The 20,885-nt window shown below is 37.2% G+C and overlaps 2 protein-coding genes and 1 long non-coding RNA gene across 3 annotated transcripts in view; 1 reads left to right on the plus strand and 2 right to left on the minus strand.

Annotated features, from left to right (window-relative positions):
• The window catches only part of LOC132147032 (zinc finger protein 271-like), a 220,253-nt gene that overhangs the window by 109,516 nt on the left and 89,852 nt on the right, over positions 1-20,885 (minus strand). The gene's annotated exons all lie outside the window — the stretch shown is intronic.
• LOC132107498 (uncharacterized) lies at positions 1,488-2,726 on the plus strand. Its single transcript, XR_009424317.1, has 3 exons — positions 1,488-2,078; positions 2,476-2,537; positions 2,654-2,726. It is a non-coding gene; the product is annotated as an uncharacterized LOC132107498 (long non-coding RNA).
• Positions 10,784-20,885, minus strand: part of LOC132128221 (cytolytic toxin-alpha-like) — a 38,566-nt gene continuing 28,464 nt past the window's right edge. The window contains exons 3-4 of the mRNA XM_059540166.1: positions 12,827-12,919; positions 10,784-12,402 (exon numbers count right to left, since the gene is read on the minus strand). Of these exons, the coding sequence (XP_059396149.1) occupies positions 10,784-12,402; positions 12,827-12,919 (1,712 nt within the window). The remainder of the gene's footprint in view (positions 12,403-12,826; positions 12,920-20,885) is intronic.

The raw sequence follows: 20,885 nt of genomic DNA on the forward strand, positions 1-20,885 counted from the left end.
TCATTAAAAGAAACGATTTACACCTTGAAACATCACCCAATCGTCTGTGATTCTTAATATGTACGGTCCTTGTCTTACATGTGTTTTAACGAGCCAAATTAGATAAAGGGCCGTAACACTAAATTACGGCCTATGCTCTCAATGTCAAATGCAGAAATGTTAATCCATGCATTTATGACCTCAAGGTTACATTATTGTAATGCTTTATTGGGTGGTTGTTCTGCACGCTTAGTAAACAAACTACAGCTAGTCCAAAATGCAGCAGCAAGAGTTCTTACTAGAACCAGGAAGTATGACCATATTAGCCTGGTCCTGTCAACACTGCACTGGCTCCTTATCAAGCATCGTATATATTTTAAAATATTGCTTATTACTTATAAAGCCCAGAATGGTTTAGCACCTCAGTATTTGAATGAGCTCCTTTTACATTATAATCCTCTAAGTCCGCTACGTTCTCAAAACTCAGGCAATTTGATAATCCCTATAATATCAAAATCAACTGCGGGCGGCAGATCCTTTTCCTATTTTGTGCCTAAACTCTGGAATAACCTACGTAACATTGTTTGGGAGGCAGACACACTCTTGCAGTTTAAATCTAGACTAAAGACCCATCTCTTTAACATGGCATACACATAACATACTAATATGCTTTTATTATCCAAATCCGTTAAAGGATTTTTAGGCTGCATTAATTAGGTAAACCGGAACCGGAAACACTTCCCATAACACCCTATGTACTTGCTACATCATTAGAAGAATGGCATCTACGCTAATATTTGTCTGTTTCTCTCTTTTTCTCTCTCCACCAGATCCAGTCTGTGTCCAGATCAGAGGGTCACTGCAGTCACCCGGATCCAGTATGTATCCAGACCAGATGGTGGATCAGCACCTAGAAAGGACCTCTACATCCCTGAAAGACAGTGGAGACCAGGACAACTAGAGCCCCAGATACAGATCCCCTGTAAAGACCTTGTCTTAGAGGAGCACCAGGACAAGACCACAGGAAACAGATGATTCTTCTGCACAATCTGACTTAGCTGCAGCCTGGAATTGAACTACTGGTTTTGTCAGGTCAGAGGAGAACTGGCCCCCCAACTGAGCCTGGTTTCTCCCAAGGTTTTTTTCTCCATTCTTGTCACCGGTGGAGTTTCGGCTCCTTGCCGCTGTCGCCTCTGGCTTGCTTAGTTGGGGACACTTCATCTACAGTGATATCGTTGACTTGATTGCAAATAAATGCACAGACACTATTTAACTGAACAGAGATGACATCACTGAATTCAATGATGAACTGCCTTTAACTATCATTTTTGCATTATTGACACTGTTTTCTTAATGAATGTTGTTCAGTTGCTTTGACGCAATGTATTTTGTTTAAAGCACTATATAAATAAAGGTGACTTTGACTTTGACAAAGTATCAAATTTTTTGGTTGCTAGGATGTTGATGAATTCAGTCCCATATTTACAAGGCAATGGCATATAAAGTTTTTGGTTCTGTTGAAAATGACTCATGATTTGAACTTCAATGTTTCTATTGTTATTATGATATTGCCCTAACAATCCGTTAAATCTTTCAAAAGAGAAGCACCAGAATGTTGTGTTTGTAAAGTATCCATTCATAACAGAGTTAAGGCCATTATGTCAGTGACGTAAGGGAATGCAACCAATGACATTACAGTATCATTCGCGCGAACACAATTTAAATTGTCGGCATTGTGTATGGAAGTCATTTTTTGCGAATTGCGACTTGGTGAAACTGACTATTGTTTGTGATGGCGTGTAAAAGAAACCTGAGTTTTACTACCCCCGTGAGTAATAGGGCTTTGCAACCAGCAGCAAGCACACTGAGCATAAATGTTTTAATGAAACAGCTGATCTCCGGTCAGAACGCTTTGTCTCGTCAGCTTGAGGGTTTGATGGAGAAGCAAGCTGCAAACACTGTTCTTCTCGAAGATGCTATCCAGTGTCTTTGTGCTCTTGAGCGAAAGTTTGACGAGCAAAGACCGCAAGAGGAACAAAGACCGCTGGAAGAGCCATTACATAAAAGGATAAAGAAGGGCGCACAACGTGGGCATTGCGGTAAGCTGAGTTTTATTTTAGCGGACAATATAGTAGTAACCATTTGAAAATTGGTAGAAAATGGAGCAAGTTATGGTCATTTAAATGTACATGCACCATTAAAACACAATGCTACGAGTGAGCGAGCGAGCTCCCCGTGGTAAGATGGCCGCCAGGTGATGAGGTTAGAGACTCCGTCGTAAGACATCTATCCTTTATTATACATATCTATTAGTAACAGTTAAATTATACATCACCTTGACTAAACAATTATTTTTGGCCCTTTCGTTGTTGTAGTTGTCCGGCCTTTTAACAGTTTATCACGTCTGTAAGTTACACAACTTACACAAACTTTTGTTTCCAGCCAATGTAACGTTATGTGTGCATGTATTAGAGCGTTTTTCATTCAATGTTACAGGAAGCTGTAAGGCGCCTTCACAATTCGGAAAACAACCCACATAAATATGATCCACAAACTGGGTAAGACTGCTGTTTTTCTGCTATGTTTATTTGGCCTTTGTGGGCCATGCTGTTTATGGGGTTTTACATATTCCTTTTAAATGTATTTAATGACACACTTCTCTCTTTCCACACAGAATAAGTTCGCCTGGTAACCAAGCAGTCATGACTTATCTGCTAGAGGAATTGAAAACAACTTTTGCAGATGCAACCCTGAGTGTATACAAGGTAATTTTAAAATGTTTGTTTAACAATTTTAATGTCCATAATTTTAGTCTCTTATATTTTGTCCATCTAATGATTTCAGTAGTGTAGTTTCTGTCACTTATCTGAATTTTCTTTTATTCAGCATGTTGCAAGACATACTTTGAAACACTGTACAGAAAGTAAAATTTGTCTCAGCCAGAAAAGTCCCAGCTAAGAGATGCCATTAAAACAGGAGCTAAAAACCGACAAAGGAAAAAACGGGTAAGTGTAGAAATTCATCAACTTGTCTTTAAAGGGATAGTTCACCCCGAATTGAAAATTCTGTTATTTTCTTCTGATAACCACAAAAGAAAATATTTTTAGGAATGTTTGAAATCAAACTGATCATGAGCTCTAATCACTTCCATAGTATTTTTTTTCTACTTTAAAGTCAATGGGGCTAATGATTGGTTGGATTATAAACATTCCATCTTTTGTGGTTATCAGAACAAAGACATTTACAGGTTTGTAACAACATGAGAGTGAGTACATTGACAGAATTTTCATTTTTGAGTGAACTATTCCTTTAAGTTTGATACATTTCTGGGTGTTTTTAGTGGTTAACACATTGTGTGTTTTACAGTTGCTGGATTCCAGGTCCAAGGTTGTTCAAACCGATGCAGAGAGAGAGCTTTGGCAGACTGCAACAGTGTAGCTGATGTCTGACGAGGAGGATGCCATTGCTGATGGAAGGCCAGTGTGGATTGTGAGGTCTCCATCTCACAGGAACCCACAATTGTCAGAACTTTGTATGGAGCTTCAGCGCAGATTGGAGGCAGACATGCGCTACACTATTTTGCATCATCAGCGTGTTAAGGCTGATGGAAATGGACATGATGGACCTTCCTTTCTTCAACTTTAACTAAACTGCACTGGTTTTGCAATTTTAATAATTGCACCAGAAAACTGCACATTTTCACTTATTCTCTTCTATTTTATCTTATTCTTTGTATACTTATTAGGTTAGATTTATTTAGTTTCATATTCTGCAACTTATTTTCTTTTAATATTGTTTGTGTTTGCTGTGTTTGGTTACATTTTAAATACTTTGTGCTGTGTGTACATATAGTTTATTTAGTTTTATATTCTGTAACTGTTATAATATTGCTTGTGTTTAGTAAAATTTAATAAAAGGATATTGCTTGTGTTTGGTTAAATTTTATAAAAGTACTTTTTCCCCTGTACAGTTCCTATAGTTTTATTTATATATTTAATGCTTTATTTATATATTTACTGCTTTAAGTGTTTTGGTTTAATTTTAATAAAAATAAATTCTGAATCCATTCTGTTTTCCATTTTTGAGGGGGTTGGGTTGTATAGTGGGTGGGGTGGTTATGGTTTATTAACATAGCTGGCCAAAACCAATCAAGTCACTATGCTATGAGGCCTTGGGTTGGGCTAAATGAAAACCATGACCAATCAAATACTAGTATCAGGATATTGACAGGTCAATGTCCCAATAGTTGTCAGGGTTTGGGGTGTGTTTTTTTAAAACAACCAATCAATGTTGAGAAAAAACAATAAGGACAGCAGAGGTGTGTCAAGATGTGAAGTGAAAGGGCTCTTGAGGTGTGAAAATGTCTCCTGACAACATTCTTCAGGGGATTACTTCCCATGGCAACAAATGGCTGCACATACCACGGGGATATCCCTTCAGCAAATTACATCCGAATTGGTATCATTACGGGAGTTTCCTAACTTGGTGGAATTAGACGTTTACCCTCAGTGGAACTAGTAGATACTTCCAAAAATCAGTGGTGTTTACAGGAGTTTCCTAGTACGGATACAACTCTTTTCATGCACTGCTAGACCCTTTGGAGTTTTGAATGATGTATTACTCTTACCTTTATGAGCAAAAATGACGGCGTATCCACTGAAAAAAATTCAAGTGATCACGCTGGCATCTCCATACTCTTTGGGGGTGGGGGGGTGCTATGTCATGATCCGGTCACTGTATATCACAGTATACCCTGGACTACATTTTCCATAAACCCCTGCCTAGGAACTCATTAATGAACCACACCTATTTCCTATCAGTGACACTATTAAGGCTGCACTCATCCACTCTCACATTGTGAAGTCTTGTTTAGCCCAGTCTGGCATTTCCAAGTGTTTTCCATCTGTTTGCTCCTTCCGTGTCTTACCTTGGATTGTTTATACCACCTGTGATTTTCTACCGCCTGCCCTGACCTCTGCCTGGTATAGTTTATGATTTTTGATATCCTTTGACATTCTGTACACAGTTTTCTGAGTACTGCCTGTCTGACCATTCTCAATTAAAATACTGCAAATGGATCCAAATGTCTCTGACTTCATGTTCAATTATAGCCTAAATAGAAACTCTGCATATACGCTTGCAGCAATTAGTCATTTATATTTTATATTAGTTCATGTTGCATTTGTGCAATAGATGAATAACCTTTTTTTTTTGGTTTGGTGCTTGTAGGCCTACAGTACTACATCCTTTTAACCATCTCTAGATTATAAAACACTGCATTCTGCCTGCAATGTAATGCGGCAGTAACATATATACATCTCGGCTTGTAACTATACTCTAATTACTATTTAGAAAATTATAACGTGGTAAATTACTCAGCTACTAAAAAGTAATCAAATTACAGTAAGGTGTTACTAAGTAATGCGTTACTGCTCAATTGAGTCCCATGGCCCAATTTGGACATTTGCACTTAGGGGTGTACTCACTTTTGCGGCAAGCGGTTTAGACATTGTGTTGAGTTATTTTGAGGGAACTGCAAATTTACACTGTTATACAAGATGTACATTCACTACTTTACATTGTAACAAAGTGTCATCTCTTCAATGTTGTCACATTAAAAGATACAATAAAATATTTACAAAAATGTGAGATATTGTATCGCACTTCTTTGAGATACTGTAGCCTATTAGCTGTACATTTATGTTAATAAGTATCTTGACTTAGGTTGATTGCACCCCTTATCTCCCCTAGATTTAAAAGGGTTTGTAACATTTACATACCTCCATATGAATCATATTAATGAAGCAAGCCACAATCATTGTGAAGGCACTTTTCCACACTAAGTAAAAAAAAAAAATCATTTTATTATTATTATTTATTCTTTTACTTTATTCACATTGTTTGCCCATGAACTCAATCATTGAAATTGGCTGCAGAGATCTGTAGTCATAACCATAAAACAACATTAGAAGGAATGAACATAAGATGGGCTTGAACAGCTTGTGCATCTGGATATGGAAGGCCAAAGTTGAGCAATGGAGGGGGAGGTTAAAGAGATGAACCCCAGGCCTGTAAGGAAAGTTCCATCATCCACCTGTACAAAAGGCACATGTAATGAGCTTAAGATTATCAACCAGTGGCTTCAACATTCATGCTCTGCAAGTGCATTGAGAGAATGATCAGCTCTCTCAGGCAATCATTGATAAACAAACCCTTTATACATCCCTATGTGATTTGGGGGTGTGTTTGGTGTTCTTTTGTAGTTCATATTTTCCTTTTTTCTGTGTGTGTGTGTGTGGTAATAACAGACTCTGCATATTATAATTATCATCTTTGTGTATAGATATTTTTATTCTAAGTACTATTTTTTTTAGAAAATGGTGGGATGTGCAATAATCTCAAAACCTGGGCAGTATTTTATCTGTGTTAATTTTCTCACAGCTTGGACAGAGGTCCATGCCTTCGATCATGATATTACCAAAACCAAGGTTTACTGGGGAAATTTAAATACTGTATAATGAAAAGGACATTTAATGATTGTGTATAAATCACTTATTGAATCTGAGCTTCTTTTTAACAATAGACTCGGCTTCAATATTCCCATATCCAACCTTCTCTGTGAGCCTGTTTCTCTTTCAGTTCCTCATTAACATAATAATAGATGGAGGAGCCTGGATTGGAGGGATCAGAGATGGCAGAAATAATGCATTGGATAGACATTTGAGATATCACACCACCTGTTTAAAATTTTTTTTTAAAGAAATTAGTGTTAAATATCATATTTCCTAAGAGAGCAGAATCAGTAAACCATTTTTTGAACTCTATCTAGATCTCTATCTAGCTCTTTAAACATGTACATTTTCAGGTAATCCTTCGGGGCTGAAAGATATGGATATTCATACTTCAGAGATGTGAAGGTCAAGCAAATTACTGACTTATCAGTAAGAAGGATGTTGTTGGACCGTTAGAGTAAAAAATTGGGATCCCTTTCAGTTCCTTGGTGAGAGAACTTAAAATGTCGAGTTCAGCATTTGCATCATTGAACCACTGATTCATCATGTCAGCACTGAATAGGGAGCTAATGTGGACCTTTATGATCTCTTCCTTTCACCTGTTATAATATCACAGGTGAAAACTGGCAGTACGTTAGATTAATGAACTAATAGCTAATCATTTTATGGTATTGCATGGGCAAAAAATAGATTTAAAATAATAATATTAATAATAATATTTTAAGTGCATTTTTCTTATTTTACAAATGATCTGCCAATAGAGTAAGAAAAATATGGCAGTGATTATTTACACTAAGTGGAATTAACATACTTTCTTATCGGCAGATCCTATTTACAGTAGGCTATGTGCAAGTAGCACTAGATGCTATTTGATGCAATAATAACAGATTGTAAATTATTATAATTATTACAATTATAAATAGTTGTATCATTATTAAACACTCGTTAGGCACTTCCACTTTTAGAACATTTTGTTAATTTTTATTGAAAATAAATTATAATGTGACATGTGATGGGAAAAGTAAGAAGAACGAGATCGACAAAAGCCAGACTTTAACCCAATCAATCGCGTTACAAGCTAGTTTTCTGTTCCCAAAACATTACTGCCTACACCATTGCAGTCGTTATTCACACGTGTCGTATTTAACCTTATGTGTCGATGGAGGGAGGAGCTACAGTAGATTTGCTCTTAGTAATATACACACGAATAATCTTGTTGTCCATTTGCATTAAGATTATTTTTATTACCACACTGGCATATAATTTTACTGCTATGCTGATGACACAAAACTCTACATTTAATTTCAACCAGATGATACCAAGGTAGCTGTACCAATCTCAGAATGCCTGGTAGATGTCTTGACATGGATGAAAGAACATTACCTACAAATTAACCCAGGTAAAACAGAGCTTCTCATCTTCCAATCTTCTCCATGAGTACATCATCTATTTAGGTTCTTAAAAATAATCACATCAAATTAGGCCAATTATTTTAGTTTAATCCTTGATGACCAACATATCTTTAAAGATCGCGTTGCAAAAATGGCACAATCATGCAGGTTTGCACTGCAAAATATTAGGAAGATTAGACCCATCCTAGCAGAGCATGCAACACGACTTTCCCGTCCAAGCCCTTGTCATTTCTAAGATGGATTTTTTTATGGTGCTCTTCTGGAAGGACTTCGAACATGTGCTATCAAACTCCAGCAAATTAATAAAATGCAGCAACACATATTTCTTCAGTGAGACCAAAATAACCCACGTCACATCACACCCTCCACTAGGCTGCTGTCAGTGAGTGAGTGGCATCTGAGGTTCCATCAAACATAGCCACAAAATCTCTCTTCCTTGCTGCTGGATTGATCTTCTCAGTTCCATCCAAACAGCTGAATCCCTATCAATTTTCAAGAACAAATTTAAAAAAAAAAAACGTATCTTTTCCATGAGCACTTTATTACATCTTTAAAAAAAATCTGTTTCTTTAAATATGTCTGCACTATTATTAAACTCATTCTGTTGTAGCTTATACTCAGACGATCAATCTAGAAAAGGATGAGATACATTTATTTTATTCTGATTGGTAATTCATATGGACATATGATGTATTTGTTTGAGTTTATTAATCCACTTGCAAAGCACTTCAGTTCACCAGTGTTTATTTGCTCTTCAATTTCATCTGAAATGAAATGCTCTTTGGGTTAATTGAGATACTAATAGTCCTTTTAGATTATCCTTTTTCAAAAACATTGGTGATATTATTAATAACTCAACCGTGTTATTTTTCCTCATCATATTTTTCAACAATAGGCATATGTCCTAATTAAAACCATTCTCGTCATGGTTTTGGAAGCATGCAGGTATATCTGTAAAAACTTTAAAAAAGTAGATACAACTACAGCTTAGTGCAAGATTTGCAGCGCCAGTCTGTTATAGTTCTAGTTTTTTTATTTATAAAGCACATTTAAAACAATCACATGACTGACCAAAATGCTGTACAACATATTGATCATAGATAAAATAAAATATGCTACATTTACACAACAATTAATTTTCAGAAGGGATTTAAAAACCGATAAAGATGGAGCAGCTCTAAGGGGTGCTGGCAAGCTGTTTCACAATCTAGGGCCCATCACCGAGAAAGCTCTATCTCCTCTACGTTTTAGCCTTGTAGAGGGAACCAATAGTAGGTTATGATTACTAGATCTTAAATCTCTGGAAGGGTTGTAAGGGTGCAGCAATTCAGATAAGTAATGTGGAGCGAGATTGTGCAAACATTTATAAACAAATAAGAGTATTTTAAAATGTATCCTAGAGTTAACAGGAAGCCAATGAAGTGCTTGCAGAAGGGGGGTGGCAGAATCATATTTGCGGCCTTTTTTTTTTTTAGAAATTTGGCTGCTGCGTTTTGGACCAAACGAGCTACTAAACGAGCTACTTGGGACTTTGAGATGCCATAATACAAAGAGTTGCAATAGTCCAATCAAGAAGTGATAAACGCATGAACAGCTGTCTCAAGAGGTTTTTCAGGCAGATAGTGTTTAATTTTAGTGAGTAAGCGAAGCTGGAAAAAGCTAGAGGCAACATCGGAGGAGACGTGTTTCTCAAGAGTGAGACGACGGTCTAAGAATACACCAAGGTTCTTAACACACTTTGACTCTAAAACTACTAGGTTGTCCAAGGTTGAGTTGTTAAATTTTAAATTGTCAGATGGACCAAAAACAATGACCTCAGTCTTAGAGTCATTTAAGGTTAAAAAGTTACTGGCTAACCAATGCTTTACCTCATCAAGACATGTAAGCAGTGAATTAATGGCTGAAGGATCGTTTCTTTTAATGGGCAGATAGATCTCTGTGTCATCAGCATAAAAATGGAATGACACACCATGCCTTCTCAGAATCGAACCTAAGGGAAGCATGTAGGGGAAAAAAAGCAGAGGTGCTAAAAATGGATCCCTGAGGAAGTCCAAAATTAAGAGGTGTGGCAGAAGAGGTAAAATTGCCAATTTTGACTGAAAAATATTGAATCGTTAAATAGGATTTAAACCAATTCAAGACTGAGCCTTTTAGCCCCACACAATATTCTAATCTAGACAGGAGCAACTGATGATCAATAGTGTCAAATGCAGCAGTCAAGTCTAAAAGGATTAAAATCACGGGGTCACCTGTATCAGTAGCAACTAAGATGTCGTTTAACACGCTCAGCAGAGTGACTGAAAGAATTCTGAGATCTGGTAAGTACTTAGAAAAGATTGTAGTTGACAACATCTTTTCCAGTGCCTTAGAAATAAAATGGACTACAGAGATTGGACGGTAGTTATTTAAGACAGACATGTCTAAGGAAGGCTTCTTTAGCAAAGGAGTAACGGAGGACAATTTCATGCATGCGGGAACCGAACCAGTTGATAAGCATTTGTTAAACAGGGAAAGTAAGGCATATATTGAATGTTGTGAATTCATTGTGTTTTTGTTGGCCATGGTTCAGTGTATTATTATAAGAAACCGCTTGGGACATAACAATGGGAGTAACTTTTTCTTGTCTTTTGTCTTTTTATTTGGATTCAAGTTTTAGGTAGGCTGATGTAACATTTATGTTGTGCATCTAGTATATATGATTAATTTAATACTGAATGTGTCATATTGAACAGACTTCAGGTTACTGGTGTTCATTCATCAATCAGCGTCACCTCATGCAACTATTCCTTTTAGATGTTTCTTAAAATAAGATAAAAACATTGATCCATCATTGATAAGATAGCAGTAATATTTTTCTAGCCATACTTTCATATTTTGATTCTAGCTGCTCAAATACTGCTTGTATTCCACTCTGTACTGCACTCTGTCTCTAGATGAAGACTTCTGCGGTTTAAGGTACACAGCTTGGTCCCGTACATTTTTCACTATTGGTGGGGGTGGCGGGTTGGACACAGGCTTGAACTGTTTTTCTGTCAGTTTCCCTTTTTCATATAGATAGATGGAGGAGCCTGCAATGTTGGGATTGGAGATGGCAGAAATAATGAAGCGGATTCTCTTTTCATATTTATTGGCCTCTGCAAACCGCCTGAATTGAGACAAGTTCTCTCTCATGTTCATTGAGACACTGATATCATTAAACCACTTTGTGACAGGTTTCACAGAAAACCCAGTATCACTCCAGCTGCGTTCATTGAACCACTTTTGAACAGATTTAACAGAAAATGTTTTACTCTCTTCTAGCTCTTTAAACTTGTCAGATTCAATATATTCCTTCAGGCTTGAAATATATGGGTCTTTATACTTCAGACATGTGAAGGTCAAGCCCACCACTGCATCAACTTCTGGATCAAATAAGGTGGTAGTGAGATCAACTGAGTCTTTGATATCGATACCCTGTAGCATCTTGATGTAAGAACTCAAGATGAGAAGTTCAGACCTTGCATCCTTTAACCACGACTTAAGCATATCAGCATTGAATGGGGAGCTCCTGTGGATCTTCAGGATGTCTTCCAGAGATTTCTCCTCTTCCATTCCTCCTCGAATAACAGTCAAGACCCTGCCGACTGCTTCTATGAGCATTGTCTTGTACATGCAAAATGATTTATGAAATAATTGCAGTCTCTCTTTGATGTCACTGAAAGCATTGACCAATTCACTTTTGAACAGGTCATTGTATGTCCTCTCTGCCTCTCCAAGCTCCTCGATTATATGATCAGCGTCAGAAATCAGACTAGTGGTAATTTTTCTCTCGAGCTGAGCTGCTTTGTTGTCAAACTGATGAAGAGGATGGAGCCAGACTTTTATTGGAACCATATTTTGTGGATTCTCCTTCAGCAGAATGGGGAGCTTCTTGTATATCTCAATGGCCTTCATGTATGTGGTGGGGTTCTTCTCGAGTAGGACATCCCCATGAAATATGCAGGTGATTTTCTCAGCCTTTTTCTTTTCATGTTCTTTCATACTGCCAGATGCTTCTGCATCAATTGAAAATGAAGGGATGTTTTTGACCATGATATTTAGTTCTCCCTCAATCTCCTGCTTGTTTTCGTCTTCTGAAAATGTCCGATCAAACACCATGAGGGCCTGAGCTCCATACTGTACCACCGTGACCACATGAGTTGCAGTTTTCTTGTCAAACACCTCAGGGTAGATGATCTGGCCTAGCTGGGACATAGTGAGCTGTTCATATTTTGCGGTTTCTCTGTAATACATTGTAACTCTGGACTGTTGGTTTGAGGATTTGGTGTCATGCAGGAACTTTCCAGATCCTCCCACATCCACAAGCCCCCCCAAGAATCTGGCCTTCAGGGAAGCACTTACACCCAGGAGGTTGGACTTACTAGAGAGAGAACCAGTGCTACTGAACAGCAGATTTGTCTGGGTCTGTTGACGAGTGTCCAAATTTTCACTCAATGATTTCTTATCCCAGAGTGTAACACCTAAAATTAAAAATGGCTTTAAGTGTTATTGTATGTATCAGGGAGTGATGTACTGTTGTAAATGAAAATGCAAATGTGCAGGTATTACTGTTTTGTTTCACAAGGACTGGTCACTTACGATTAAACATTTGGTGAAAGAAAAAAGGTAACACTTTATTTTGATTGTCCACTTTAAATATTTTAGTAACAGTAAGTAACTTTGCAACTACATGTCAACTAGCAGTCATTAGTAGACTATCTGCTTAATAACTTCTAACACTTTATTTTGATGGGTCCACAACATACAACATGCTGACTATGAGAAACTTTGCAAGTATATGTCAACTTATTCTACTAACCCTAAACCTACCCTAATAGTCTACTCTGAGAGTTGGTAGACTTGTAGTTTCAAATGAATGAGAATTAGTTGACATAGATACACCACCTGGAATGAAGGAATCTTTGCGGCAGTCGTAAAGCATACCAAGATACAGAGGTCTTCCCAGAGCTGCCATTTCCATTGGCTTTGATTCTATGGCTATAATAAAAAAGAGGAAGAATGTTTTTTTTAAAAACATTTTTCAATCTTAATGGTAATGACTAATGTTTAATGCTGTAGAAATCATTATAATAAAAATATCTTCAAGCTCATTGAACAACAAAATGTGTTCAGAGGGAATACAGGATCAAGCAAACAATCGTCCAATAAGCACACAAAATCATATAACATTCAAGATGTTTTTAATATGAAGACATAATTTTATGTTCAACAAACCATTTAGGATCATACTAAGATTCAAACATAAAAAAACTCTGAAACCTAGGCTGGTACTTTCCATTCTACACTACCAGTGTTATGTTGGTAGCACTTTATTTTACAGTCCTGTTCCTCATGTACATACTATGTACTTATTATAGTAATTACAATAACTATGTAATAACTAGGTACTAACCCTGAACCTACCCCTAAACCTAACCCTATCCCATGTAGTTACCTTGTATTACCAGAACGTTCTTAGATAAATACACTGTAAGTACATGTTAGTACATGTAGTTATGTTGGTAGTGTTATGTTATCTTATGGAAAGATAAACTGTTGTTTTTCTGAAGCTATTACGGTCAAAAACCTTACTCTGAATCCAATGAATGAGTGAATGATTAATTATTAATTAACATCAGCTAACATCTAATGCAATGTAGAAAATCATACACTGATAATACACACTAATGCCAAGGTCTCTGGAAAGAGGTTTGGTAAAGTGATACACTGGAGGGCAGGAGTTGGATTCTGTTTACACAGCACTGAACACAAAGTACTGTTCGTTTTGCGCAAAACGGATAGCGAAGTGTATGTATGTATGTTCACTGTCCAGTGTCAAAGTAAGAGTCCTTTTCATAATAGGAATCTCTAGTCACAGAGCTTCACTGTGACAGTCACATTAAAATAATATAGGAATAATAATAATAATAATAATAATAATAATAATAATAATGTGAACATCCAATCCAAAAAGATCTGATCTGTGCAAAATTTGCACTGGTGTAACTTATGTAAAAGTTTGTTGGTTTTCAGTTGGACAGTGACTAATTATCATGACTAAGTATAACTGAATTTAGACATTTGACCCAACACACCACTGTCTCAATAGTGTAAATTTTAGGTAAAAAAATCTAAATAATGCAAATTAATGCCCATGTATCTTCAAGCCATGCCTCCAAATCACATGAATATGCTTAGGGAGATCAAAGACTAGTCTAAGTCTCAGACGCGTATCTCGCATTCTGTAATGTTCCACCTGGAAACAAAGATGCCATGACGCCAAACCCCCTCATGAAAGAAGAAAGCCATCATGTTTATGACCGCTTATCAGGATCAACAAAACGCTGGATTTTCAGGTTTCACCATCAGTCCTGAAAAATGTATATTCAGGGGCCATAGAAAGTGTACTGATTCAGTGTATCTCAGTGTGGTATGGGAAGGGCTCCAGTCAAGACTGCAAAGCCCTGGAGAGGGTTGTGCGCTTACCCTTACGAAAGGAAAATATATTTACCAATATATTTCTTAAAATATATTGTGATATATTGTAATATATTATTTTCACTTTTTATTTTCTAATATTTTATATATTTGAATACATTTAATAATATATTGACGATACATACATTATATAATATATTGCAAAATATACAAATGATTGCCGCTTTCAATATATTGCAATATATTGGAAAAGATAAATATATATAAGAATATATGCCTAATATATTACATGACATTTTCCAATATACTGCAATATATTTTTGTTTCATAAGGGTAGCTAAGTACCTCTCAGGGTCTGCTCTCCCCTCTCTGCAAGACATTTACCTCAAACGCTGCACAAGCAGAGCTGTACAAATAATTAAGGACTCTAACCACCCTGGTAACTGCCTTTTTTAATTTTGCTGCCATCTGGTAAGCTCTTCCATAGCCTGATGGCAAACTGTGAGACTTAGGCCCAATCCCAATTCTACCCCTTAGCCCTTCCCCTACCCCTCCCCCTCCGTTTCGCGCGTTCACGTGAAGGGGTAGGGGTGTCTCGATTCTCTTTTGGTTGGAGGGGTAGGGGTAAGGGGAAGGGCCATATAGCCCTTCAAACAAAGATTTTTTGGGACCACACTACAAACGAAGGGGTATGAATTATCTTGGTAACATGGCTGCTACAGCGAACAAAAAGACATAAATGTAAGCTTTTTTGGCATAAATAAAGATTTTAACGAAAAGTAATCATTTGTTTTATGTTACATTCAATTGTGAGTTCATATTAACGGTCATGTTACTCAAAGAAATGTTTGCAAAAAATCGCTGATATTTGCTAACGTCATATCATTACAGACTTATGTCTGATCAGGGCGATAACGCCATAGATAACTGCCGTAGATTTATCCCCCCAGTCATTAGAAATCGCTAATCCATTTTCTCAAATATTGCCTATTCGAGAGAAAGAGAGAGAGAGAAATGGAGTTGCGTGTATTCGCGTCTGTTCGTTTATCTTTTTAGAGTGGGTTTACTTAAAAACAGCGATTGTATCCTCTCAAAGCTGGAAAATATAATGTAGCGATTCAGTATTTAAACTGTATTTAATAAAAGTTGTGGGGCAGCGCTGACAAGTTTATTTTCTCCTGGATGTGTGAGCTGCACGATTTCCGATATGTGTGTGTGTGTGTGTGTGTGTCAGTAAGCAGCGCATTAATACAGAACAATAATTAAAGGCTCTAATGCACACCAGTATGTGTGTATTGTAAGAGCTAGACGACGAACGCTGATGACGTGTGATGTCATGGTAGTGGTGTCCCAATCCTTAGGGGAATATCTTCTCCCCTACCCCTTGAAACTCTGTTTTAAAGGGATACTCCACCGTGTTTTCATATTAAACTATGTTTTTCCCTTAACTAAGACGAGTTGATACATACCTCTCTCGTCTCAGTGCGTGCACTCAATCGCTTTGGCGCGTGGTGACACTTTGAAAGCACTTAGCTTAGCCCACTCATTCAATATGGGCCAAGCAGAGAAGCTACCAAACCAAACACATTTTGTTTTGTGTTACCGTCCTAGGTCGAGTTACACTACGCGAGTAACTGTATTTAAATAGGGAAAACGTGGAGGTGTTTGACCCCCCATCTGGTGCCAGGCCGTGCTGGGACTGGCCATATGTATGTATAGAGGCTTCTAAAATTGTGTATTTTTGTGAACTACTTTGATTAAACTTTAGTGTGCAATTGTTTTCACAAACAAGGGAGTTATTAAGTTTGAAAACACTGCTGTTGTTGTTGTTATCAACAAGGTACTTATTTATTTAATTTACATTAGAGTTTCTCAGAAGTAAAGATGGTCAAAGGCTCTCCAATCTGTGAAAGAATGCTTAAAAAGACTGTGGAATACTTTAAAAACAATGTTCCTCAATGTTAAATTGCCAATGTTTTGCAAATCTCATCATCTACAGTGTGTGCAATCATCAAAAGATTCAGAGAAACTGGAGAAATCTCTGTGCGTAAAGGCCAAAGACCTTTGTTGGATGCCCATGGTCTTCCATCAAGGGGAATCGACTCCTCATTCAGAGTCTTTTTCAGTTCAACAAAGCTTATCTATAGGAGTCTTTCAAACGGAAGGCTACATCCTACAGAGGCTGCACACAGAAAATGAGTCGGTACCAATCATTTTAATTTTAGGATGTAGCCTTCTGTTTCAAAAGCACAATTCACCAAAGCCATAATTACAACAGTTGTGAGATAAAAGATTATTTTCAATTTTATATTGAAAGAAAAAAAAAAACAATTTAAAGGTCATTTTACACTGGAACTGGCTTGTCCACAATTTTGAGCGCTGCATGACAGAATAGGTCATGAAGTCATTGAGGGTCTTGATCTTATTACCATCTAAAATACTGTTTTTAAAAACATTTCTATTTGCCAATGATAATTATAAAAGAACACATAACGAGCATAGATCAGAGCGCATCTGATTGACGGATAAACCATGAGCTCTATCAGTTTATGTTCTGGTTATTTTGTTTCAGTGTACTATTGGTTAATATTGTGCAAAGTATACAAAGTAAACTTCATCATTCAGCTGAACTGTGCACATTTATTTTAGACACTTCATGTCTTATTTAAGGGTGCTTTCACATCTCTAGTTCGATTCATTTGGTCCGAACCAAGGGCAAACAATTATACACTGTTGCATTTTTCAGCTTTTTTGGTTCCTTTTCACACCACACCGATTGCTTTTGTCCGTACCAGTTGAAACTAACCAAAATGCAGTCACATGACAACATCTACATCACTCATTGGCCATGACGTATTTCCTAAACTGCTTTTCGATTGGTCAGAATTTACGTGCGGGAAAATTCCAACATAAGAGTAAAAGTCATCAAACAACACGGAGACAACACAACTACACGACAACACGACATGTTTGTATACACCACAATATGCAAAAAATACATTTCTATAATGAAGCGCGGATGCGGCTTGAAAACAACGTTCTAATGCACTGCAAACGGCGAGGGGGCATCACTTGTAACTTCAAGCGGAGGCGTGCATTTGTAACAGTCTTAACAAATGTCACATAAAGAAAATGAAGGGGGATCAATCACCGTTGAATAGCATAATATATTTCTCTAAGGAGCACACAACATTAAATACCATACATGTCTAACCCTTATATTGTGTAACAAGTATGTCCCTATCTAGAGGCATAACCTTTTAATGTCTGAATATCCGCAAATGTCCTGGATTCATCACAGTACTGTAGATGTTTAGGCGATTAAAAGGATGAAGTCCAAGATAATCCACAACGGCAATCCAGAGTAGAGTAGAGATCAATTTAGAAGAAAGTCCAAAGATGAAGCAGATTGTAATTAGAAACCTTGACCAGTTGAGTTGAGATGCCCTTAAAATTAAGTGGAAAAAAAACCCTCTAGACAAACAAAAACTATACAACATGAGGTTCTGGAAGCAAAGTATATTGCCAACTATAAAACCTCTGACAATACTAAAGAAACAAAAAGTAACTTACATTGAGATGTAGAACACTAATGTTCCTCAATAAGGGTTTGGTTAAGCATGGGGAGAGCAAACACTCCCAGCTCACAAGTGTCCCTTCTCAAACTTCCTACACCTCTTATTCTCTGATCTAGAGAAACTTTACTGATAATGACTCCCTAATGCCCCCTTATGACTGGGAGTAAAATTACCACTCAAAATAAATAAGAAAGTAAAGTAACAGCTTACTAGATCTGTTACACACCCCCCCTTTCAGAAGATGTGGAAGATTTTTATCAGTAAAATTTTAAGTAAAAAAAGTATATAATCAATGTGAATCTAGCCATTTTTGTCGCTAATTATTACTCCATTATAATCTTATAGGTAATAGAAAGCTACGTGCTGGAATGTACAAAACTGAGGAGAAACATATGGTCAGACATACATACATACAGGGCCTTTGTTTAGAATAAATCAAGCAGGGGGCCTCTCCTCTCTAGGGAGGTATTAAAATTGTAATCATAAGGAAAAGTTTGACTATGTGGAACCGCCCCATTTAGTGTATTTAAGGGTGATACCAAATAACATTCGGGAGATCTCCTTGCAAGGACTCTCGGCTTTATTTTCCGTAAAATAAAGTCTTTTCTTCTGAGAGAAAAATCCCTGACTGAGTGTGATTCTTCAGAGAACTGGCAGACAACACCACATATTTGGCACCCCAGATGGGACTGGAAAAGAGCAGCAGAGTGGACAGCCGCTTTTGAGCTGACCGATGATCAACACAACCGGGTGGCCACCATAAAATAAGGTAAGCATTTTTGCTTATAAAATTCGTTTGTGTTGGTTGAGGTCAGTTCTGAGTGGTAAGGACACTTAAAATCTGCTCTTCCAAATTTAGAAAAATAATAGGATATCTAAATTAAAAAAGAAAGGGGGTTTTACTCCAGAAGAAATAACTGCATGCACATATTTGGTTTATTAATAGGAAAGCCTTGGAAGGTCACCTTGATTTAAAAAAAAGATGGTGTAGGGAGAAAGACATTGTATGCAATGGTCTGTGTTTATTGGAGAACTGGGCCTAGGAAGGACAGTAATAAACGGAGAAGCAGATTAGTTAAGGATTCGCGAGGAAAAGCCCCACGGATACCGCTTTGAGAAAGTATAAAGTGAAAAGTCTCAAAGGTCTGAACGGGTGGGCCCTTAAGGATGCTCTAGGAAGAGCGGTGTTTTGTTGTGTGGATGTAACTGTGTCCGGACGAATGAATGTGTGAACGATGATGAATGTATGAACAAATAAATTGGGTGGGTAAGGGTTGAGCACCGTTCCTGGACCGTCACTTCGGTGTGACTTTGGCAGAATTGGACTCAACCCAGATCCACTTGAGAGGGATGAATGTATGATGAGCCTAGATAATAAAAGGACAATTAATGACTGATTATCCCTTAGATAAAGGGAAAAAGTATGCAAGAATAAGCACTCTGGCTCAATAAAGAGTGTAGAAAGTGTGAATGAGTTTAGGAAATTAGTATCAATAAAGTTTGAATCAAGATCTATAATAGGTTTTTGCATTTGGATGCTTGTGTGAAAGGGGAGAAAATTCTCTGAGCCCAGTGCAGTGGGAGTGGGAGCCAGGGATGAAGTGTCTACATTAAAGTTGTATTACAGGGGTGGACAAAAAAGGAAAGAGAAGTAAAAAATAAAGAATTATGGTTAGAAATTGTTATCTAAAAAGTGATAATAAAATAGAGCAAATAAAATAGACAGTCAAATAATATAAAAAAGTGTAAATGCATGAGACAAAATAAAAAACTAAATTCAAAGAGGTATGACACACAATAAAGAATAAAAAGTAGGGTGAAATTGGTAAAGGAAAAATAGTTAAATTAAGTGAAAGGGAAAAGAAGAGATTGTAACCAAGTTACTATATAAAACTAAAAGGTTGATTTTTGAGGGTAATAATATAAATAAAGATATGGCAGCCACACCAGTGGAAATAATTGGATTAAAATATCCACTGTGTAAAGAGCAAATAAACAAAATCTCAAAAAAATGGCAGAAGAGAACAAAAAATATGATGACAAAATGGCCAAAGGAAGGGACATTTGATGTGGCATTGTGTAAGGAAATGGAAACTCTGATAAAAAACTATAAAACTAAAAGCATCAATATGAAAAGAGAAAAAAAGAGAAGCAAAGAGGGAAAAAGAGAAAGAAGTAATTGCTCTGTTTAAAAAAAGAAGGTGAGGATATGTTGAAAAGTCTAAAACAGGCTAGGAAAATCCTGAAGGGGGCAGAGAAAGATAACATGAGAAAAGAAAAGTTATTTTCAGAGCCTCCCCCCTATTTGCCAGTACAAGGAGAGTTCCCAATACTCAAGGGAACAGTGGAAGTAACAGGAGAACTAGAGTTAGAAGGGCAGATAGAGATGGATGATAGAGAGGAACAAGCTGTAAAAACACAGAGGCAACCCAGAAAGGAAGTTGCAGAAAGTTTGCATCTTGATTGTTACAGGCAAGCACGTACAGCATTAGAAAAAATGAAAGCTAATCAGGTAGATAAAACCTGGTTTGAGGAAGGATTAGAAAAAAAGAGGAGGAAAGATAGCGATATTGTAGCACAAGTACAAGCTATGGAAGAAGAAATGGACGAGAAAATTAGAGAATCAGGGAAAAAGATACAAGAGGTAAATAAGTTGGAGAGAGGAAAGAGTAAGTTATTCTATGGTAGTGAGGATGAGAATCAGGCAGAGGAGTTATTTGATAACGGTAAATGGGAACAGGGCAGAGAAAAAGGGTCACTTAGACCACTGGCCGCACAGCTCCCAATTTTAAATCAAGGGTGAGCAGGGACAGTATGTCCCCTGGGCTTCACAGGACCTTGTCACTCGCCTTCCTGATATAAATGAGGGCGCGGGCAAATTTATTCGAATGTTTGAGGACGAAACAACAGGAAAGCTATTGTCAGTAGGTGATGTCAAAGCTATACTG

Source organism: Carassius carassius, chromosome 1 (assembly GCF_963082965.1).
Source record: "Carassius carassius chromosome 1, fCarCar2.1, whole genome shotgun sequence".
NCBI lineage: Eukaryota > Metazoa > Chordata > Actinopteri > Cypriniformes > Cyprinidae > Carassius > Carassius carassius.